General features: G+C 47.3%; 1 protein-coding gene across 2 annotated transcripts in view; it reads left to right on the plus strand.

The window, feature by feature from the left end:
* Nucleotides 1-23,912, plus strand: part of SORL1 (sortilin related receptor 1) — a 170,447-nt gene that overhangs the window by 139,690 nt on the left and 6,845 nt on the right. For both annotated transcript variants that reach the window (XM_019975277.2, XM_019975276.2), the window contains exons 36-46: nt 1,359-1,471; nt 1,723-1,827; nt 2,632-2,704; nt 6,422-6,504; nt 8,739-8,835; nt 11,133-11,317; nt 14,744-14,863; nt 15,818-15,982; nt 17,264-17,438; nt 18,440-18,546; nt 22,153-22,345. In XM_019975277.2, coding sequence (XP_019830836.2) covers nt 1,359-1,471; nt 1,723-1,827; nt 2,632-2,704; nt 6,422-6,504; nt 8,739-8,835; nt 11,133-11,317; nt 14,744-14,863; nt 15,818-15,982; nt 17,264-17,438; nt 18,440-18,546; nt 22,153-22,345 — 1,416 coding nt within the window. The remainder of the gene's footprint in view (nt 1-1,358; nt 1,472-1,722; nt 1,828-2,631; nt 2,705-6,421; nt 6,505-8,738; nt 8,836-11,132; nt 11,318-14,743; nt 14,864-15,817; nt 15,983-17,263; nt 17,439-18,439; nt 18,547-22,152; nt 22,346-23,912) is intronic.

Here is a 23,912-nt window from a genome sequence, read left to right on the forward strand (position 1 = left end):
TATATGTATCTGCACAAGTTAGTGTAAGCATGCATTTCCTTGTTTCCTCAACTGGGAAGGCTGAAAAAACTTGGATAGTGTTGAGCACGCCTGTCACTCAGTCCAGGTTTCTAATGCTGCTCATCAGTAAAAGGACACAGGGCCCCTTGAAGGAGTCCAGGCCGGGGAAGGAGATCCGGAAGGTGGTCTGGCCAGGAAGGGAGGACGTGCTTACTACGTGAAGGCTGCCAGACAGAAAGACTAATGTCACGTGATAATGCTTATGTGTGGAAAAGAGAAAACTGGTACAAATGAACTTATTTACAAAACGGAAATAGACACACAAACATAGAAACCCAACTGGGGAATTGGAGTTGGTGACGGACAGGGAGGCCTGGCGTGCTGCAATTCATGGGGTCGCAAAGCGTCGGACGCGACTGAGCGACTGAACTGATAAATTAAGGGTATAAGAAACTCTAGGAGATAGTGAAGGACAGGGAAGTCTGGCATGCTGCAGTCTACGGGGTCACAAAGAGTCTGACCTGACTTAATGACTTATGACTTATCAACTTATGAACAATAAATTAGGAGGTTGGGATTAACAGACACTATTACTATAACAGATAGACACTACGAAACAGATAGACAACAAGGACCTACTGCATAGTACAGGGAAATATACTTCGTATAATGTAATAATCTATAGAGGAAAAAGATCTAAAAAATACATGTATATGTATGTGTATTTACATATAAAAATATATATGTATATATATGTATCTCTGTGTGTATACACACACACACACACACACACATAAATGAACTTCCCAGGTGGCACTAGTGGTAAAGAACCCTCCTGCCAATACAGGAGACATAAGAGATGTGGCTTCGGTCCCTGGGTCAGAAAGATCCCCTGGAGGAGGGCATGGCAACCCACTCCAGTCCTCTTGCATGGAGTATTCCATGGACAGCAGCTACAATCCACAGGGTCGCAAAGAGTCAGACACAACTAAAGCAACTTAGCACCCACGCACACATACGTAAATATGAGCGTTCAGGGCAGCTACCTGTGAGAATCAAAATCTCAGCCTGGAAGCCCCGGGCCAGTGCTGACTTAACCTACCCAGGTGATTCCATCCTGCAGCCCTTAGGAGCCCCCCAGCCTATGTCAGACTCTCTGAACCATTGTTGGTCTGACAAGTGGACAGCAGGGAGGAAAGATGTTCCATCAGCGGGAAGACCAAGCTAACACCCCTTTCTGGTGCTCAGGTCCCACGCTGGCCCTGGATGCTTTCTCGTGTGTGTTTTAAGCTCAGGGAAGTTCCTCCAGTTGACAAGGATGCAGATGGATTTTAACCCCACATGGCTTCTTTTTCCAGTGCCAGACGCCCCTCAGAGCCTCCAGCTGTCGCTCCACAGGGAAGTAGAAGGAGTGATCATGGGCCACTGGGCCCCTCCCGTCCATACCCACGGCCTCATTCGGGAGTACATCGTAAGTTCCTCCCAGGAGTGGGCAGTGCGTGTGGGTGAGCGTGGGAGATGGCCGGGTCTCCTGGAGCAGAATCATGTTCTGTGTGATGCGGACTCAGTTTGGTACCGCCTTATAATCATCCATCCGCTGGGACACTTTGCATCCCACCTTCCCCTCTCTCCTTATGCCTTTTTGTAAGGTGTTACGATGCCCAGACCTTTGGTACCTGTTCATGGTATAGTATTTTTATTTTTATTTTTCTCTCTCTTCAGGTAGAATACAGCAGGAGTGGTTCCAAGATGTGGGCTTCCCAGAGAGCTGTTAGCAACTTTACAGAAATAAAGAACCTACTGGTCAACACTCAGTACACGGTCAGAGTGAGTGTCCGCACACGTTTCAGCCGTCTGGCTGGGTGGCCTGGGAACATGGGGAGATGGTTGCACTTTCATGAGAACTCCATGCCTTCTTTGACGAGGTGCTGACTAGTGGTCTGCTCAATACCCCGCCCCTTGCTCTGGGAGCTCGTTTTCTTTTAGTCTCTCAAATCGAGGCCTCAAATCAGCCTTCACTCAAATAGCTGAGAATTGATTATTAATGCAGTTCTCCCTGCTATTAACCCAGATATTCTGCTAGCGTTCCAGTTCCAATTTCTTTTGCACCCACCTCTTTTCTGCTTATCTTTAGCTGCAGGGAGAGACAGAGCTGTGATAAGTGGCATGTATGAAATGATCTTCTGGAGTTCTTATGAAATAGATTGTCAACATCTTCAGTAGAAAAAGGAGTTGGTGCAAAACATGTTTGGAGACCACTGAGTGCATTCGCAAGCTCCCTTATACTGAGAGTCTCATACCCGTGTATGGTTATGCATATATGTGGACATATGCATGCACACACACACGCACTCCCTCTCACACCCCTGCCCTTTACAAAAACTTTGACACCTGTCAATCAACAGAAATTTCATAAATTCAGCTTTGTCCCAATTCCCTTTCCCCAGGTTCCCTCCTGTGCTCTCTTTCCCCATCTTATTTCCCTTGCAGGCGCCTCAGACTGTCTTGCATCCCTCTGTGTGTATTTCTTCCACCCATATTGCCAAAGCCTCACCCCTTTTGTCCACTTGGGATTCTCGCTGTGTGGCATGTTGCCTTTATTTCATACTAATTCACACTCTGATTTGAAAGGTGGCTGCGGTGACCAGTCGTGGAATAGGAAATTGGAGCGATTCTAAATCCATTACCACCATAAAAGGACAAGGTAAATGATTCCAGCATTTGCAGATTTAGAGAAGCTAGAAACCCTTAGAAAAAACTCTGTGTGACTGGCAGATGAAGACGCATAGATCAGAATAGTTCACACAACCTCCCTCCCCACAACAGGTGAACTTCTCTGGGTGTCTCTGCAATGCTTTAGACATGAAGTCTTTCTGGGGGGACTGTTGATCATTCCTCCTCCTATATGCTATGCGATGCTAAGTCACTTCAGTCGTGTCCGACTCTGTGCGACCCTATAGCCCACCAGGCTCCCCCATCCCTGGGATTCTCCAGGCAAGAACACTGGAGTGGGTTGCCATTTCCTTCTCCAGTGCAGGAAAGTGAAAAGTGAAAGTGAAGTCGCTCAGTCGTGTCCGACTCTTAGCAACCCCATGGACTGCAGCTCACCAGTCTCCTCCGCCCATGGGATTTTCCAGGCAAGAGTACTGGAGTGGGGTGCCATTGCCTTCTCTGTCCTCCTATATAGAACTGGGCATCTGTTGTAGCCAAAGCATACAGGTGGATTTCTGAAGGCCGCCACGCCTGACTCTGCTTCTCTGCAGAGTATCCGTGACATAAGGAGTCCTCCTTTCTCAGCCAAGATAAAAGATGGTTTCGTCCATGTCGTCTGTGGGGTAAGAGAGTACCCCATATACTCTCTTGTAAGAGAGTGCCATGCCTACACTCGTTACTGCCCTGGGGAAGCCAGCAACAACACATAGGTGGCAGCTTCTGTTTTTCTATCTCTAGAGCTGATCAAAGTCATGGATGTGGAAGGCTGTCATGCCAGCTGCTCTGCATATACCAGCTTATCTCATTGAGCCCTCAGAACAACTATAAGGACAGATAAGGGAGTGGAAAGGTTGTGTCATTTGCACATAGAGCTGTGGTTGGAACCTGATCTGCTGACTCCAGAACCTGAGCCCTGAACCGCTGCAGGGCCTGCCTTCTGGGCGGGGCTCCTCACTGGGCATGCGGGCCTCACATGTGCCGCCACCCCATCCTCGGTGTGGAGTAGGAGCCAATGAAGTCACGGATGAGTGAGTGAATTGAAGCAAGTGAACGGAAGGCTCTGGCACTCAGTGGGAGACACACCAGCTCATCTTCCTGATCCTAGCCTTGGCACTTTCGTTTCTGGATTGGCGGGCGGGTGCAAAAGCTGGAAATGCCACCAGGAATGTGATCAGGGGATTTTGCTTTAACCTGAGTCTGTGAGAAATAGGCTCTGGGTCTTGAAGAATCACTGTCTGGTTGCCTTTAAAAACATGGGGTGGTTCAGATCAGTGCAGTGGCCAAGCTGAACTTCATGAAGTCAGCCAGTCCGTGAAGCAGGGAGATTGTACATGTTGGAAAATGTGTGTTGAGTTCACACTTCCTTAGAGTTGTGTTTTGTTTTGTTTTTAGTGATTTTTGGCTGTGCTGGGTCTTTGTTGGTGCAAGGGTTTTTCTCTGGTTGCAGCAAGCAAAGACTACTCTATAGTGCTGTGCTTGGGCTTCTCATTGCATTATCTTCTTGTTGCAGAGAATGGGCTCTAGGGTACATGGGCTTCCGTTGTTGCAGCTCATGGGCTCTTGAGCACAGGCTCAATAGCTGTGGCTTAGTTGTTCTGCAGTATGTGGGATCGAACCCCTGTTCTCCTGCATTGGCAGGTAGATTGTTTACCACTGAGCCACCAAAGAAGCTCCTCCCCTAGAGTTTTGATTGTGGTATTATTTTCCTCTACAATCAGTCAGAACATACTGACCATACCTACTGAAAAGGAGGGACATTGGAAACTCATGAGAAAAACAGGTAGCATCTTGAATTCCTCATCACAGTTCACACCTGCATTTGAAAATCTCAGTGGTTGGAGGTTGGTTACTTCTCTCAGGAGACCTGGGTTTGATCCCAGGGTCGGGAAGATCTCCTGGAGAAGGAAATAACAATCCACTCCAGTGTTCTTGCCTGGGAAATCCCATGGATAGAGGAGCCTGGGGGGCTACAAGTCCATGGGGTCACAAAGAGTTGGACATGACTTAGCAATTAAACAGCAACAACAGTGATCTTTAGGATGAATCTCAACTCGTCATACGTGTATTGGTTAGAAGGCAACTGTGTGCAGAGTCAAAAAGCGTGTGTTATGATCTGTCTGTGACCTCGGGTCCTAGTAATGTAAGAAGATGGGATTTGAAACAGCAGGAGCGTCACCCAGAATGACCACCGTCATAGTGGACACGATGGGTTAATGGTAACAACAGCCACCATATTTTGAGCACTGCAGCAAGCACCTTGCAGGTTGTTTTTATAGGAATTAATCTCTCCGAATCCTTATCAACCCAGTGAGTATTCTTATACTCATTTGGTAGCTGAGGACACTGGGACTTGGCGAGGATTGTGCTGTAACTCCCACCACTATGATTATAACCCAGGTCAGGTTTATAGCAGCACCTGAACTATTTTGCTCTGAGCTGGCTGCCTGCAACTCCTAATACCCTTTCTTCTTCTGCATGCTGTGTTTTCCTCAAGCCCACTTTTATTGAACATCTAGAGAGACTTCTGTAATGTTTGAACCATCTCTTTGCCACCAAGTCTTAGCTACTCCTTTGGGTCTTTCTTGCCTTGCTAATATAAAAGGCATATGTGCTGAGAATCTAATCCATTTGAATATTATATTCTGATGAAGCTGACCCCATCAAGCCCTCTTAGCTTACACCTGTGGGACACTGTTGAGTTTCTGGTGGGTAGACATTCAAAATGACCAGTGTGGTGCTATTCACTTGAGCCAAGAGGAACCCTTCTCTCTCTGCTACCCTTTCCCTGCCCCCTTAGCTCCCAGGCTGAGCTCTGGCATTGTTTTTAAATTAGATTAATTAATTAGGCAGCATGGAGTCTTAATTGTGGCGTATAGGATGTTCTGTTGGGGCGCACAGATTCCCTAGTTGTAGTGTGTGGCTTAGTTGCTCCGTGGCATGTGGAGTCTTAGTTCCCCAACCAGGATTGAACCCACATCCCCTGCATTGCAAGGCAGATTCTTAACCACTGGACCACCAGGGACGTCCCAAGCTCTGGTCTTTATGAGGATGCCAGCATCTCATCAGGTCTTTAATCTGTCGTGGGTGGGACTTTACCAGAAAACGAGAAAGGGAACTTTGAGTATCAAGACACATATTATTTTACTGAATTTTGCCATCTCTGTCAAGTACAGATGGTATCTCTAGGTTTAGCAAGGACAGGTAACTCGCCCCAGGGCACACGGTTTCTAAGTGTCTCAACAGGAATTTGAATTCCAGGGCCCAGATTCTTTCCATTTCGTCCCACATACGTCTACAAGTTAGGACTTAAGATTTAGCATGCTGTCAACCTTCAAAAAGGACCTGAGGCCGCTGGGACTTCACTGGTGCCAGTGAAGGTGGTTCCCAGTGTGACCCCCAGACTTTGCAGAACCAGGCTGAAGCTGGGCTGACTCGGGGCATTTACATAATGGGACTTTTCTGCTCCACCTAATTGCCAGGATAGCTGACCCAGCCGAGATAGTTCTGTGTTCACCAGGCAACTGTGGACCCAGCCCCAGCCTCAGGACAACAGTGGTCAAAGCATTAGAAGAGTCAGAACTGCCAAAGCAAAGCCTTTTCTTTCCCAGCTGAAAGATTGCTTTGTCCCTTGAGTTGAAAACTGTGAAGTCCTGCCTTCTTCACTTTTCATCACATGGTTTCTCTCTTTGGATCCCTTTTTTGTTCTCAGTGATCCCACCACCAGACATCCGCATTGACAGCTATGGTGAAAATTTTCTAAGCTTTACTCTCTCCATGGACACGGACATCAAGGTAACGTGGACATTTCAAACCAGCAGTCAGGTGGGGCTTTATTTTGCATGGGAACCGATAGAGCAGAGGACAGGAAGATTAAGAGAAAAGAATGACTTGTTCCAGCGAAGCTAAAATACCACACCTAGGTTGGCTCCTTCCCCCATGAAGAACAACTGGAGCCTTCCCATGTAATTATTCCGCCTCAGCCTGGTGCCTTTTTTTCTTTTTAACCATATAATTAAATGGTTCACAGCTACAGTGCAAATAAAGAGTTGGTGTTAACAGAATATGTTTGCCCTGTAATTTTCAGCTTTATTGGATTTCCTGGTTGCTGAGCGCTAATGCAGAGGTTCCCGCAGTGGAAGAGGGTCTTAGGGAAGAGTCAGATGCCTCGGACACATATCCACCATTGTGCACCCAGCATCCTTCCCCTTCCAGCACCTTCATCCCCTCCGCTTGGTCCATCAGCGTGGCCACCTTCCCCGTAGTCGTCTGTGTCCCCTGGTTTCTCAAGTTGCCGTTCACCTTCCATGGTGTTTTTTCTCTTTGTTTTTCCTCACATCTGTCCCAGTCTGTGAAGTTGTGGTGGGACCAAAGGCCTGCAGAGTCCTCGTGCCATCGACTGAGCTACAGTGTGGTCTCAATGCTCTTGGCTTCTGGGACCGCTGATGCCAGAAATGGCCTTGCGTGGACCCTGTCTCTCTAGTCTTTGGTCTTGAACACATTTTAATTTGGGTCATTGTCTAATATTTTTAAAGACTTTTAGGTCAAATCTTTCTGTGAGCTCAGGACTCAGAAGAAGTAGTCTTTCCTGACTCATGGATATATTTGCTTCTGTTAGACAGTGGGGGCTTTCCTGATGGCTCAGATGGTAAAGAATCTGCCTGCAATGTGGGAGACCTGGATTTGATTCTGGTCAGGAAGATCCCCTGGAAAAGAGAATGGCAACCCACTTCAGCATTCTTGCCTGGAGAAGCCCATGAGATCTGACCAATCCACCTTTGTTGTGACCTCTTGGCCTTGACTGCAGGGACTACCTGAGTTATGCATGCATGTGTGTGTGCTAAGTTGCTTCAGCCGTGTCTGACTCTTTTCGATCCTATGGACTATAGCCTGCCAGGCTCTTTTGTCTATGGGATTCTCCTGGCAAGAATACTGGGGTGGGTTGCTATGCCCTTCTCTAGGAGGTCTTCCTGACCCAGGGATCGAACCCACGTTCTCCTGCAGCTCCTGCACGGCAGGTGGATTCTTTACTGCTCAGCCACCAGGAACGCCCATCTGAGCCAAGATGGATCCTTAATTACTGTAACCTAATTACCTTTTCAAATTTTCTTCTTTCTTCCTTTTTAGTTGGTTCTTGTCCTTTTATTTTGCATTAATTTTTTTTTTGTTTCATTGAATCTATTTAAAAATATTTTAAAATTGGAGTATAATTGTGTTAGTTTCTGCTGTACAGTAACTTAAATCAATTATATGTGTACATATATCCTCTCTCTCTTGAGCCTCCCTCCTTCCATCCCACCCCTCTAGGTAATTGCAAAGCACTGAGGTAATCTCTCTGTGCTGTACAGCAGCTTCCCACTGGCTTTCTGTTGTACACGTTGTACTGTGCATATGTTTGGCCCGTCCTTTCCTTCTGCCCCTGTATCCACAAGCTCATTCTCCATGTCTGCGTCCCTGTTCCCATCCTGCAAATAGGTTCGTCAGTAACATTTTTCTAGATTGCATATATATATGTGTATGTTAGTTGTTAGTTGCTCAGTTGTGTCCGACTCTTTGCTATCCCACGGGCTGTAGCCCACCAGGCTCCCTTGTCCATGGGATTCTCCAGGCAAGAATACTGGAGTGGATTGCCATTCCCTTTGCCAGAGGACCTTCCTGACCCAGGGATCGAACCCAGGTCTCCTGCATTGCAGGCAGATTCTTTACTGTTTGAGCTATAGGGAAGACCCTATATATGTGTGTATATATATATGTGTGTGTGTGTGTGTGTGTGTGTGTATATATATACATGTTAATACACAATAGAATCTATATTTTATATTATAAATAGTTTCACATTCACTTTTAGAAGTAGGGAGGAGTATGATTGTTCAGTGTTAGCACAAATAGAACTGGTCTAAGGATCCAAAGGACCAGCCCTTTATAAGAAGGGAGATACCCAGGGAACAGCAGAAAAGTTCTGCCTTTCGTGTCTGGTGAGGTCTGTGCGTGAGCACTGCCCATGTAACATGGCTCTTGATTCTTGGCAGGTGAATGGCTATGTGGTGAACCTCTTCTGGTCATTTGACACCCACAGACAGGAGAAGAGAACGTTGAACTTCCGAGGGATCGTCGCGTCGCAGAAAGGTAGTGTCCTGGAGCTAGTCGGTGTGTAAGCAGGAAGGAGGAAGGCTAGACTGAGGCTTTCCTGGCAGTAGAGCTCGTGTAGGGGGCCGGGAAAGGCGAGGGGTCTTCTCTGCAGCTGTTCTGAGTGGGCCCGTGTTGTCCATGGAGGATCCTGTCAGTGGCTCCTGAGCCCAGGTGAGGAATCCACTGGGTGGTTCCCCAAATCCCTCTTCTAATCTGATGGCTCTTCAGGGAAGTTGGAGGCTTAAAAAGGATGAAACGCTGGAAAGAAGCCAGATTAACCTTTTATAGTTGATGTTTTCCCTCCCCAAAGAGAGAATTCTCAGGATTAGTTACCTCTCTATTTACTCCCCTGGTTTGCTCCTCTTTTGCTGATATTAATACAAGGTGGTGTAGGGCTGCTGCTTAATTATATTTTGTAAATATTTGTTGAACAAATGGGCCAACAGACTGAGAGAAGAAGGGGTTCCAGTTCCTTTTGGATCTGTGCAAATAGTGAGTCTCAAAGTCCTCATATCTGAAAATAGGCTAAAGGAAGGATTTTAATTGCTTCTAAGACAGAACTTTCAATGGCCAAGGCTGCATGTGAATGTAGAGAAGGACATGAGAGCTTCTTTTCCCTTCTAACCTGTTTGCAAAGTGCTTCCAATCCTAACAAGTATTCTATAATATATGTATACACATACATAGGTTGCCCAAGGAGGTTATGCAAGAGTAAAGCTATCATTGGGCACTTAGCTTGTGCAAGCATTTACCTGGCAGGCACTCTGTGTGTGTTTTTTAACCTAACACTTCAAAAATGATGCTGCGGGATATCCTCATTTTATGGATCAGGACATAAGGTTCAGGGATCAAGTGGTTCCCTCAGAAGGCAGCAGAGCCGGGATTGGAAGCCACATCTCTTAACTCCGAAGGCTGCAGTCTCATTGCCCCCACATCACACCAAGAGAAACTGGCGGAGTCAGGGACAAAAGTCCTACGAGCCATTGCCTGAGACCCACAAAGACCTGCTTCTTGCCAGGGGTCATGCAAAGCACTTGTTGACGAGCATTTTCTTTTTTATTCCCTGCAACAGCCAGCCACCGTAAGTGCTGTTATTCTACATCTTACCTTACCAACAAGGATATGGACTTGGAGAGTCTGAATACTTCATTCTTGGCTTATGCAACCATGAGGCATAGAGTCAGGCTTTGAACCCAAGTCCTCTTGACTCCAAAGGCTGTCCTCTTAGCATATCTTTCTTTTTTTTTTTCTACTTGATATTTATTTCTACTGAAATATAGTTGATTTACAATGATAACAATGATTTGCAACGTTACATTTACAATGTTAAATTCCCATTAAGCATATCCTTCTTATGGCTCACTGCTCTTTTAGTTTCTGATGACATTTTCCCGACTTAGAAAGGGGCACATCTTTATTACAGAAAATTTAGAAAACAAAAAAATGTATAATGAAAGTTTTGAATTCCTGTAATTTCACTTCCTAGGGAAACCACTTTTATTAATAATTTTGAGTACTCCTAACTTCGTATTTTTCCTCCTCATTGACTTCTTTATATATACTGCATATACTTTTACCTCCTGCCTTTTTTACTGACCCTAAATCACAGAATTTTCTAGTCGCACTATGTATTCTTGGGAACAACTTAGAGCGGCTGTGTAACAGTTCGTGGATACACGTGAATTTCATGGATGCACCTTATTGTTGCCTTCTTGTCGGGTGGTCAGATGATTACAATTTTTCCTGCTGAAACAAATACCGTGACAGACATCCTGGTTGCACACATTTTTGGATCCTTCTCTTGTACCTGGATTGAAGGTTATGAAGGATTCCAAGACCCTCACAAGGCCAAATGGCTCTCCACAAGGATCGTACCACTTTATATCCGCAGATGGTCGGCTTTAAAGGAATTTTTCCATGCCCATGCGCTGTGTTATTTGCAGTTTTCATTAATAAAGCATGCCGAGTGAATTCATAAAATCATAAACTTCCTACAACATGAGAGACTCACTTAAATGGAGAGGTTACACTGAAAAACTAGGTGGGCTTCCCTGGTGGTCCAGAGTTTAAGATTCAACACTGCCAACACAGTGGGTGAGAGTTCGGTCCCTGATTGAGGAGCTAAGATCCTACATGCTGCATGGCACAGTCAAAAGATAAAAGGGAAAAAAAATGTAAAAAAATACTGTGTACATATAAAGACATGTGCAAAAGAAAAAAAAATTTTTTTTTAATTTAAAAATTGAGTGTGCGTATAAAGACCACGGCTCCAGCCCTTTGTCCCTGTTCCCCAGTTGGCAACCTGACAGCTCATACGCCCTACGAGATTTCTGCCTGGGCCAAGACCGACCTGGGGGACAGTCCTCTGGCATTCAAGCGTGTCACAACCAGAGGTGTCCGCCCCCCCGCTCCGAGCCTCAAAGCCAAGGCCATCAATCAGACGGCAGTGGAATGCACCTGGACCGGCCCCAGGAATGTGGTAAGTCAGCCCGGATGACCTCTGCAGAGTGAGGATGGACCCTCGCCTGGCAGTAGACCACCGGCCGCCCCCAGGGCTTCCCCCGCCGCTGCTTTGTTTCCTTATCCCAAACACATGCTACCCTCTTGGTCAGCTCTGGATTGCCTCCCAGAGGCACCTGACATCCCTTTCTACAACCTGGCCTGGCATCTAAGAAGAAAGAACCCCTGTTTAAGCCGAGTATGAAGAGGGGTCACATTCCTGATCAGGCACTGCGGCGGGGGTGGGTCTTACCTGGGGATGGGTGAGAAGTCAGTTGTCTTGACAATGATTATCGCACCTGAGGACCATGCTGGGGTTCCTCTCGCCCCTCCCCACCTGGGGGATCCCCCACTCACAGGTTGCCTTCTCAGGCACCCCGCCCCCCCCAGACATGCCTCCCTATTCATTCCAGGGCCCCCACTGCACTTGTACGTGGGTCTTTTTCTTTTATTTATTCATTTTAACGCATCTGATGCACTGGGATTAGATCCGTGCTTCTTTTTGAGTCTGGTTTTGCCTTCCCACCCTCCCCAGTGCGCACCTTCCTTTGCTTTTAGGCACACCTTCCCAGGGCTGTTTTCACCCGCCTCCTGCCTCTGCCCCATGGCTTCTGCTCTGTCTTGCCTGGAATCCTTCCCCCACCTGCTGTGCAGTCAACTCCTAGCTCTTCTACTCGGTCTCCTTCCCTTAAGAACTGAATCCTTAGAGTTGGTGCCATGCAGCCTGTTTCATCAGACCCTGCGAATCTGATTTGATATCTTCTGTCTACTCTCATCTCCCTAACTAGTTGATAAGATCTTGAAGGGAAGGGTCATTTTCTGAGTTTTCCAAATGGAAAAGTGTGTGGGACTAAATCTGTAAGAATCCTCAGTGGCTGGTGAGGAGGAATTGGCCTCTGTCTTCTGAGGGCGTATCCATTGTGCAATGCGGGCAGCACTGGTTCATGGGGAAAGAACCAAGGTTTGCCAGGAATTGTCTGTGAGCTCAGCCATGAAGAAGGAAGGGGAGGTGAGAGTTGTTGAGCACCTACCGTGTGCCAGGCACGATGCCCACCCTCCACCCGCGATCTCCTACTTCCTACTTTTATCAGCTCTGTGGGGTAAATGTTTCTGCTCTACCAGTGAGGAGACCACGGCTCGGAGGGGTGAGGTCACTGGCCACAGTCAAGGGTTAGTAAGCAGCAGACTGAGTTAGAGCTCAGGTCCGGCTGGAGTAACAGCCTGGGCGCTTCTGTCACTCTTGAACCTCACTCTGAGGCAGGGACGGGGATGAGATGCCCAGAGCCAGGCTCAGGGCTCCGTTTTACCTGGAACCGGACTCTCCTCAGAGAGGGGCCTCTTTGGTTTATGTGCCCAACTCAGGCCTGCCTACCTGTCACACCCAGCCATCTGCAGAGTGGGGTGTTGTGTATAGAGCACCGGTCTGCGACTTGATTTTGGTATCTTATCACATGTGAACTTGGAGAAGGAGCCTCTTCCATGTTGAGAGTCTGCTTGCACTCATGGTAGCCTTCTGAGGGTCAGGGGCCCGTGGAGTGCCCTGAATGAAGCCCTCAGCTCCCACGTGTCTCCAGCTCACTGTGGATGCTGGAGTCTCACCCAGAGTTGTTGTCTCCCCGACAAGAGCTGTTCCCATCACTGTCAAGTGTGGCCTTCTTACACCCTGGCTCCCTGGGCTCTGGGGTCCCCTTTCCTGGCCCTTGGCTGGAGCCCCCATCACATGGTGGCCCCAGGCGCATCCTCTCCAGGGTCAGACCTTCCTGCACCCTGAGTCCCCCTCTGCTGTCCCATCTGAGCTTGCTCATTCCCCTATTCCTGCTCCATTCCTATTTGTTTATCTGGGAATGAGAATCCCTGATGGGTTTCCTGCACCCCCGGGGCTTCTCCAGACCTATACGGTTTTCAAGTCCCCTGTCTTGCCTGCTTATATGCTCGTGGAGGAAATGCCCTCTGTCTCTACCTTACAAAGAAAGCTTCCTTACACTTACCCTGTTATAAACACTTGCAGCCTTCACTTTTCCCACTACAAGGGCCATCAGACTCCCACCTCCTGCTTTAAACTCCATGTATATCACTTAGGGTTAATAATGGCTGCATAGAACAGGAGTGGCTTTCAACAGTTTATTTCCCTCCTAATTATGAGTTGTTCAGAGTTTGGAATTCAGCCATCTAGGGCTTCTATATCAGCAGCATGGTTTGACCCATTTCCCATGCCCTACTAATAAAGGTCTGTATAGTCAAAGCTGTGGTTTTTCTTATATGGATGTGAAAGTTGGACCAGAAAGAAGGCTGAGCACTGAAGAATTGATGCTTTCAAACTTTGGTGCCAGAGAAGACTCTTGAGAGTCCTTTGGACAGCGAGGAGATGAAACCAGTCGATCCTAAAGGAAATTAACCCTGAATATTCCTTAGAAGGACTGATGCTGAAGCTCCAATACTTTGGCCACCTGATGCAAAGAGCTGACTCATTGGAAAAGATTGAGAGGAAGATTGAGGGCAAAAGAAGAAGGGGGGCGACAGAGAATGAGATGGTTGGGTGGCATCACTGACTCAATGGACATGAGTTTGAGCAAACTCCAGGAGGTGGTGAAGGACAGGGAAGCCTAGCGTGCTGCAGCCCATGGGGTTGCAAAAGTTGAACACAACTTAATGACTGAACGACAACAACAGCCAGTCCCCTGCCAGCCTTGCCTGTGGCACCACCTTGCAGCCTAGGGCTTGGACTGGACCCCATCGCCTTGTGTACTCCGTGCAGTGGGAGGGGGAAGACGTGCTCTCCCTGCATTTCCCTGAGCCCCCACTGAGGTCCCGCCCAGGATGTCTGCTGGCATCTTGGTGAGCATCCCTGTCACTTGGCCTCTCCTGCCTGGAGGAGGGAGGTGGGATGCAGGCTTGTTTCCAGGTAGCAACTCTCACTAAGAACCAGGATTCTACTGCGGGAGGAGGGGAAGACAGGGACCTGCTGGGCAGCCGGCAGTGTCCCCCCTCCCGCCACACGCTATCTCCACCAGCTTGCACACTTGCTATCCCCATCGCACTAGAAGAGTGTCCCCACTTTTGGTCATTCCCTCTTTTCCCCAGCTTATCGTGCAGTCTTCTAGTATAGCTTCCAGGAGTTTCGTATTTACAACTTGTTATTTATAAATCTGTTTTTCTTCTTTGCCTGGCTTTACTCAAGAAAGCGAGCTCTGAGGACAGAGACCACATCTTATTTATCTTCGTAGGTGGGAAGCCACTGCCTGGCCCAGGGTGCCTTCTCTGTAAACGCTGATGAAATAGATGCCGAGTGAAGACTTCTTTGTGCGCTCATGTGGAGCGGTTCCCAGGGTCTTAAATCAGGGCTTTCATGGGAGTGAGGTCACCGGCCGTTGAACTGGTGCCCTTTTCTGATCTCTCCTTTTACCAGGTTTACGGTATCTTCTATGCCACGTCCTTTCTTGACCTCTATCGCAATCCCAAGAGCTTGACTACTTCGCAGCACAACAGAACAGTCCTTGTCAGTGGGGATGAGCAATATTTGTTTCTGGTAAGTTTCCTAATGCCAGGAACACAGAGGAATGTTTTATTTTTTGAGGATGTCTTAATTGCTGGGCTCCAAGCTCAGACCTAGGACCTGGGGAGCTGGAGATGCGGATTCCAGGATCCGTGTGTGTGTGTGTGTGTGTGTGTGTGTGTGTGTGCATGCACGCACGTGTGTGTGTGTTCAGCGTGAGGGGGTGGGAGGAGGGAAGGAGAGAGATGAGAGGATAGTTCTTCTCCACAAGCATCAGGTTTTTACTTGAAGCACAGAATGAACGGCCACTTAACCATCTGCAGCTCCTTGTGCAGGACTGAGAACTTGGTAAATGGGCCTCAGGAATAGATAAAGCTTGTATCAGATTCCACTTCTAGGAATTTAGCCATGCTTTTACATGTGTGCCAAGGTATATGGAAAATCATGTTTGGACTACTATTACTTGTGAAAACAAAAGATTTGAAACAAACATCTATCGGGAGAAGACTGATTAAAAGTATTACAGCTTATCTTTGAGATGGAATACAGGGCAGTCATCCAACACAAATACAACAAACTAAATGTACTGATTTGGAAAAATTCCCAAGCTGTATTATTAAGTAAAGGAACCAAAGAGCATAATTATGTGTGTAATGGTTTTCCATTTGTGTAAAAAAGTTAAGGGCAATAAGTTATACATGCACACACATGCATAAGCACACACATGTATGTATGTATGTATCTACACGCACACCCTCCCATCCCTGTGTATCTGTGCTTATATTTGCATTGGACATTTCTGGAAGGAAGCATGTAAAATCATTACTAGTACTGCCTGTGGGAATGGACGAGAGATCTGGGGTAGGTGGGGCTTACCCTGCATCGTTTTGTATGCCTTGAATTTTAACTGTGTACAAGTGTCATTGTCTTGTTGGGGAAAAAATAGTTTGCTGACCACTGCGTGAGTGTGTGTGGTGTTTGTTTCAGGTCCGGGTGGTGGTGCCTTACCAGGGGCCGTCCTCTGACTATGTCGTGGTGAGGATGATCCCGGATAGCCGGCTTCCTCCCCGTCACCTGCACGTGGTCCGTATGGGCAAAACCTCTGCTGTCATCAAGTGGGAATCCCCGTACGATTCTCCAGACCAGGACCTGGTGAGCAGGCCAGGCGTGCTGGTGACCTTGCTTATTCTGGACGTGGTTTGGTTTGGGGGCAGGAAACCGAGGCCTGGTGCGTGGAGCTCAGCAGGAGCTCCCCCCCCCGCCGCCCCGCCATTTCCGCCAAAGACAGGGTCCTCATAGGTATCTCCTCTTTGCTGTCATGTCCTGGCTGCTGTATTGGTTTGTTCCTCCTTTTCTCTGCCTTCGCCAACAGTTGGCCTGTAGGTTAAATCTAGCCCACTGCCTATTTTTCTAAATAAAGTTTTATTAGAACCAAGTTATACCCATTTGTTTACATGTTATCTATGGCTACTTTTATGCTACAAACAAGAGAGCTGAGTAATTGTGGTACATACCATCTAACCTTCAAGGCCTAAGATATTTACTGTCTGAACCTTTATTTAAAAAGTTCGCTGGCCTCTGCCCCAAGAGACGGAGAAGGCAATGGCACCCCAGTCCAGTATTCTTGCCTGGAAAATCCCATGGGCGGAGGAGCCTGGTAGGCTGCAGTCCATGGGGTCGCTAAGAATTGGACACGACTGAGCGACTTCACTTTCACTTTTCACTTTCCTGCATTGGAGAAGGAAAGGGCAACCCACTCCAGTGTTCTTGCCTGAAGAATCCCAGGGACGGGGGAGCCTGGTGGGCTGCTGTCTATGGGGTTGCACAGGGTCAGACACAACTGAAGCGATTTAGCAGTAGCAGCAGCAGCCCTAAGAGAGGGCTCCCTGGTAGCTCAGTGGTAAAGAATCCATTGGCCAGTGCAGAAGGCACGAGTTTGATTCCTGAGTTCAGAAGATCCCCTGGAGAAGGAAATGGCAACCCACTCCAGGATTCTTGCCTGGGAAATCCCATGGACAGAGGATCCTGACGTGCTGCAGTCCTTGGGGTTGCAAGAATCTGATATAACTTGGCAATTAAACAGCTGACCCTAAAAGAAGAATCACTTATTCTAGAAACATCTCCCACTTTCACTTTCCCAGGCTGCTTTGACCTCCATCCCCTCGCCCTCCCTGTCATCCCAGGGCTGGGTGGTTTTCTGGGATCATACTGATAATTCTGTGTGCAGTTCTGTGCATGAATACTTGTTGTAAAGTTGGACCTGACCACCCCAGAGGCTTTCCAAAGAACAGAGTCAGATGTTGTGACCCAGAATATTATTTTGGGGGGTCACAGCCACTGACATAGTTCTGTCGCATGGGCCGCCACTGAACTTCAAAGAATAGAAAAGGCCAGGTTTCTGATTACCATTAAGATGTCTTTTTCTTGTCCCAGTTATATGCAATTGCAGTTAAAGATCTAATAAGAAAGAGTGAGAGGAGCTACAAGGTGAAATCCCGCAACAGTACTGTGGAATACACGCTGAACAAGTTGGAGCCTGGAGGGAAATATCACATCATTGTCCAGCTGGGGAACATGAGCAAAGACTCCAGTATCAAAATTACCACGGGTAAGCTGGCAAGAGATTAGAGGCCTTCTCACACAGCAGGGCGCCCCATTGCTGCTAGGACTTCTCGAGGTGTGGCGTTTTCTATTTTTTTTCGCTTTTATTTTTTTGAAGACATGGGATTTCCATCAGGACTTGCCCAGGAAGTGCAAAGATGACCCTGCATATCCTGGCTGGGGCAGAGCTGTGCAGGGGTCCCAGGCTCTGGGCTGCAGGTGGTGGCAGGGGCACCGTGGGCAGGATAGTGGCTGTCGTTTTCTATATTCTCTGTCGTGATCTCCCTTCCCCTAGCTGGTTTTGACATTTTCAAGAGAGTTAGGAAATGAAACTGACTCTTTGCCCCATAAAGCCAAACATTGCATATGTGTACCTGGACTAAAGTCATCGTGGTTCCTAGGGCAATATCAGATAGAAATGGACAGAGACCAGGAGTTGGGTAATACCTTAAAGGGTGATTTGCTTCCAGCCCTAGGCTGGCTCAGGTCAGGTTCAAGTTCACAGAGCAGGTAGTAAGTGCAGTTATTTGGACAGCAGCAGACGACATCAGGAGTGACAGTATCGGAGGCTGGCAGTGTGGACTGTGGGCCTGCAGCATACTGGTCATTCCGGAGCTCTGTCTTCGGGCTGAGCTCTCTAGGCCCTCACTGAGCCCCCCTGGAATTTGGGGCAGGAAAGCAGACTGGAACCAGAGCAGAAGTGCTGGCAGGCTTTGAACTAGTCCAGCCTCACCCCATCCGCATTTCTTTTCGACCATCTTTTGGTCTAAGGGCTACTAAATTAGACACCATCCAAATTTCTTGGCTAAAGACATTATAACAGCAAAGTAGATGTCAGAGTGTCTAGAATGTGCTAGGCTCTATACTAAGTGGATATATGTGTTTTTTTTTTCTTCCTTAACTAATTCCTTCAGGGTTAGTGTTATTTCATCAACCTTTGATGGACAAAAAAGCAGAGACTCACGTGTATAGCCGCTAACTGTCTCCTACTTCATCTTTCATTTTCAGTTTCATTATTAGCACCTGATGCCTTAAAAATCATCACAGAAAATGACCACGTCCTTCTGTTTTGGAAAAGCCTAGCTTTGAAAGAAAAGTATTTTAATGAAAGCAGGGTAAGTTCCTCCCTCCTTTTCAATGGCTTTGGAAATCTAATTGAAATGCCATTTTGGAGATGAGCTCGTTAACAGCCTGCTGGCATAGACGGAGTCAAAAGAAAGAATAGGGCAGGGGAGTGAACGAGAGAATTAGAGGACCATTTTCGATGGGATTGCTAATTAGCCAAATGTTTATACTGCCCATTAAAGATGCGAATCTCTGCACAAAGCACTTTTCAGTCGTGAACTGGTCGTCCCCTGAAAGACGGGGAAATGGGCTGGAGTCCTCACTGTGCTTCCTAGGGCTTGACTGGGACTCAGCACCAGCACCCAGGGCCCATCTCTCCCAGATAGTCTGAGGGCAGGGTTATGGTATGGCTTCAGTAGAGGGGAACTGAGCTGTGCTGCCAACCTCGTCAGTTTCTTTCCAGTGAACAGGAAGTGCTCGAAGATAGTCTGTTGACATACGAAAAACATCGTGTTTTGTTATTAGCAGGCCAATTACTATATTCGCAGCAGGAGATAGGAGGAGGCGTGTGGCACCTGGAAACAGATTTGCCACCCAAGGGTCTTGAATGAAGCTGGTTGGCTCCATTGTGAGCAGGGCATGAGCTAAATAGAGACACAATAAAAATCAACAACGGCTTTTTTGGGGTATGATGTCCGCAAAGACCCCAACGGCTTTAAATCATCACAGTGTAATGCCAGAAGCAAAGAGAAATTAAATGTGAAAATTCTTCACAACTCTCACAACGGTGACGTATAAATGGTTAATATATATAAGTATAAAGAAGGCTTTCAAACAAATTCAAAACAGAAATACGACCCTTGAAAAATGCAGAGTTGAGCTGTGCACGTCCACAGATAGCCTACAGTACAGTAAGTCCCCTCCCGTGAACCTTCAGTTTGTGAACTTGCAAAGATGCGAGCGTGGGTTCACACGTCCAGTCACGTAAGTTCGTTCACGTGTCTGGCCTGGTTGTCACGTGTGCGTCCTCTGCAAGAGGTTGTGCTTTTGTGTACTTTACAGTTCTGTATAGAGTGGGCTTCGCTGGTGGCTCAGATGGTAAAGAATCTGCCTGCAATGCAAGGGACCCAGGTTCAACCCCTGGGTCAGAAAGATCCCTTGGAGAAGAGAATTGGTACCCACTCCAGTATTCTTGCCTGGAGAATTCCATGGACTGAGAAGGCTGGCAGGCTACAGTCATTGGGGTCGCAGAGTCAGACACGACTCAGTGACTAACACTTTCACTTTTCACTGTGTAGAGTACAGTAGTACAGCATCTTTATTTCCAGCCCAGGATGTCCAGATGTGGATGGTTTAGTTGCCAAGTTGTGTCTGACTCTTTGTGACCCCGTGGACTGTAGCCCACCAGGCTCCTTTGTCCATGAGATTTCCCAGGCAAGAATACTAGAGTGGTTGCCATTTCCTTCTCCAGGGGATCTTTTCCACCCAGGGACTGAACCCAGACCACTTGCATTGCAGGCAGATTGTTCACTGACTGAGCCACCAGGGAAGCCCTGGAATGGCCAGAAGGAAGCGTAAAAGTAGTGATATAGAGCCAGTTGTGTTAGTCGGGTACCTAGGCTAACTTTGTTGAACTTAATGAACAAATTGGACTTACAGATGCACTCTCTGAATAGAACTCGTTCATGTGTAGGGGACTTAATATACCAGACAATCTGCAGATAGTTGGATCCAAAGATGCAGAACCACAAATCCAGAGGATACACTCTAAGTCATTCTCAGATTTTTGAGGGTCAGAGCCACAGCTGCCACATTGTTCAAGGGTCAACTTATTTTCATTTTGAATAAGGTACAGGTAACAAAAGTTTCAAGCAACAGTGAGCAAAAGGAAATAGTTTCAGCCCCACTAGAAATCTAAACAGCAAAGATACAGCACTTTCACATGACACTGACAAAAGTTTTGGGGAGGGATAGTACCAGTTAAGCGGAGAAGGCAATGGCACCCCACTCCAGTACTCTTGCCTGGAAAATCCCATGGGCGGAGGAGACTGGTGGGCTGCAGTCCATGGGGTCGCTAAGAGTCGGGCACGACTGAGCGACTTCACTTTCACGCATTGGAGAAGGAAATGGCAACCCACTCCAGTGTTCTTGCCTGGAGAATCCCAGGGACGGGGGAGCCTGGTGGGGTGCCGTCTGTGGGGTCGCACAGAGTTGGACACGACTGAAGGGGCTTAGCAGCAGCAGCAGCAGCAGCAGTACCAGTAAGAGAGTCATACCTGGAAAGAGGAGCCCCCTGGGAGAATGTATGGGCTCCACCTTCTGTAAGGCCCTTACAGTAGGTATCAGAAACATTGAAAATATGACATCCTTTGATCCAGTAATTCTTCTAGGATTTTACTCTAAGGAAACAAATGTGCACAAAGAATTTTATTTATGACAGTAATTAAGAAGAGACACCCTAATGCCCACCAGAAAAGGATCAGTCCAGTAAATTTTGGGTGGCTAGCATTTGTATCATTTTCCATTTTTTAAAATACCTTTATGTGTTTTGCAAATGTCCTATATCACATATATGTTAGAAGATAATAAATGCTAGTTACTAGTTTCTAAACAAGGATGTAGGAGTGGGGACTCCAGGCAGGTGGTCCAGGACACCCAGTTGGCATCAGGGTGGCAGGAGCCCAGCTTTATAAAGGTTGGGCTTGCAGTCAGTATTCCATTCCCATCGGAGGGATCTGGCTTAAGCTGGACGAGTCCTTCTTTCTGCTACCTGACTTGGAGTTCAAAGAAGGTGCAGGTCAACAGGACAAGAACCAGGAGATCATGATTATGCCGTGGGGCCCAATATGTGAGTAGAGATAGAGAGGAGAAGGGGTTTTACAGGGACAGAGGGGTGCCGGTAGCTCTGACGCTGGAAAACTTGGAGATTGACCTAGAAGTCTGGAAGTCAGTCCTGATCCCAGCCAGCATGCTGGGTTCGGGCTGTTCCAAGAGGGACTTTTCCAGCACAGGAGCCAAGGACTCACGCTGAGCCAGCCTAAGTAGGAGGCTTATTCCATACTCCCCCAGTGAATAGATCTGAGCTGCTGCAGTGCTGCTGGGTTCAAGGCCAGGCTGGACTGGGGCTAAGATCATCTTGGAAGAGTCGGAAAGAAAGGAGATAGGAAGTGAACTGGCAGCTGACAGGGGAGTTCCCACAGGCTGTTTGAAGGAGCAATGTCTCATTTTCACTATTGCAAATTCCTTTTTTTTTTTTTAACCTCATGGCTGAAATCCACTGCTACCTGGATTAGTCCAATCCCATTACAGTGAATTGTTGCTTTAATTATATGGATTCTTTGTGGCATTTAAACATTCCTGGAGATGAGTGAACCAACCAGAACTTTGAAAAATCAGTGTTTGTTAAAATGACTTTTGTTTTTCCACTTCTGCTGTGTGGCTCAGAAGCAGATGTGGTAGTTATTTGAGACTTTGGGGATGAGAAAATGCCTATTTTCTGAATCTAATCTCAGTTACAATATATAAAAAACTGGTACGGTGCTTTAACATCTATCAGTCCCTGCAGGAAGGAGCTCATATAAAGTTGTAACCCATAACAGAAGCTGTCGGCTTCCTTGCTTAACTTCCTGAGCAGTCCCTCCTGTGTTTGTTTTCAGGGCTACGAGATACACATGTTTGATAGTGTCATGAATATCTCAGCTTACCTTGGGAATACTACGGACAATTTCTTTAAAATTTCCAACCTGAAACTGGGTCATAATTATACTTTCACTGTCCAAGCACGATGTCTTTTCGGCAGCCAGATCTGTGGGGAGCCTGCAGTCCTGCTTTATGATGAGTTGGGGTCTGGTAAGTCACTGTTGCTGCCATTTTCCGGGAAATATATCAAGGATGTAGCGTGGTTTGATGAACATGTGCATGCGTGCTCAGTCGCTTCAGTCATATCAGACTCTTTGCAAGCCTGTGGACTATAGCCTTCCAGGCTCCTCAGTCCATGGCATTCTCCAGGCAAAAATACTGGAGTGGGTTTCCATGTCCTCCTCCAGGGGATCTTCCTGACCCGGGGATTGAACCCGCATCTCATGTCTCCTGCATTGGCAGGTGGGTTCTTTACTCCTAGAGCCACCTGGGAAACCCTTGATGAACATGTGTCTTTCTAAAAATGCATGTGAAATATTCTTGCAGTGCTAAAGAAAATCGTTTATGCATCAGCTTAATCAGGCATTGATTTATTTAACAAATCCTTCCTTAGTCAGGCATGGTGTGAGGTGCTAGGGTTACAAGGTGACCATATTCTGAATGTAAGTCAGAAGAAAGGAAATGTTTTGTTTAAAAAGGAGATTCTGTTTGAGAAGCCGTAGCCTAATGAGTTTTGTTTTTATTTTCTGGAGGACCTTTCAGAGCCTCTAGTATGCTAATATTCCCCATGATTTTGCAAGTCAATAGATTATCTCATCACAGCCTCACTGACTTCCCAGCCTTCCCTCCATCTTTGCCGTCACCCTCAGATCACATCTTGAGGTCAGTCTGGGATCTCTGTCTTCTGGACCCTGACAGACAGCAGTGTGGGGCCATGCTTATGACGAGGAGGAGGAACCTCCCATTTACACAGAAATTCTGCTCAGGTCGTAATAGCTTACCCAGGATTTCAACAAATGTTTTGCCACTGGTCTGTTTAGTTACATTTACTCCCAGTCAACAACCAACCAGTGCTTAAGCTCAGAATCTTATGTTAGACCTCTTGTCTGTTCCATCACCCTTCCCGGGGTGGCTTCTAGTGGAATAACCTATCCTTGGCATCTCTCTAAAAGAGGGAGAGCTTGGGACTTTCCTAGTGATGCAGTGGAGGGGAAGCCGCCTGACTGTGCAGGGGACGCAGGTTCCATCCCTGGGCCAGGAAGATTCCACATGCTGAGAAACAGCTAAGTCCATGTACCACACACAGCTGCTGAGCCCGCCCTCTAGAGCCCGAGCGATGCAACTGCTAAAGCCTGTGTGCCTAGAGCCCATGCACCGCGACACGAGAAGCCACTGCAGTAAGAAACCCACCTACTGCAACTGGAAAATAGCCCCTGCTCTCCACAGCTAGAGGAAGCCCATGCACAGCAATAGAGGCCCAGCGGGGCCAAAAATAAAAAATAAATAAAAATTTAAAAAGGAAACCTGGTACATCGCATCCCTTTGGAGAATTGTAGCCCGTTCGCAGTTCTGTAAAGTTCCTACACAAAACAACCAACCAAACTCCTGTCTTAGTGTGTCTTAAGCAGAGCCTCCTTTTTAAGTAAAACCAAGTAGCCACCTGTGAAATAGACTTTGGGGAAAACTGCCGTGAGGACATGTGCCAGCAGGATTGTCAGGTGGGAGAGTTGCTCGGGTAGACATTTCCTTGGACCACATCCTGCCCTGTGATGTTCAC

This window comes from Bos indicus, chromosome 15 (assembly GCF_029378745.1).
Source record: "Bos indicus isolate NIAB-ARS_2022 breed Sahiwal x Tharparkar chromosome 15, NIAB-ARS_B.indTharparkar_mat_pri_1.0, whole genome shotgun sequence".
Taxonomy (NCBI): Eukaryota; Metazoa; Chordata; class Mammalia; order Artiodactyla; family Bovidae; genus Bos; species Bos indicus.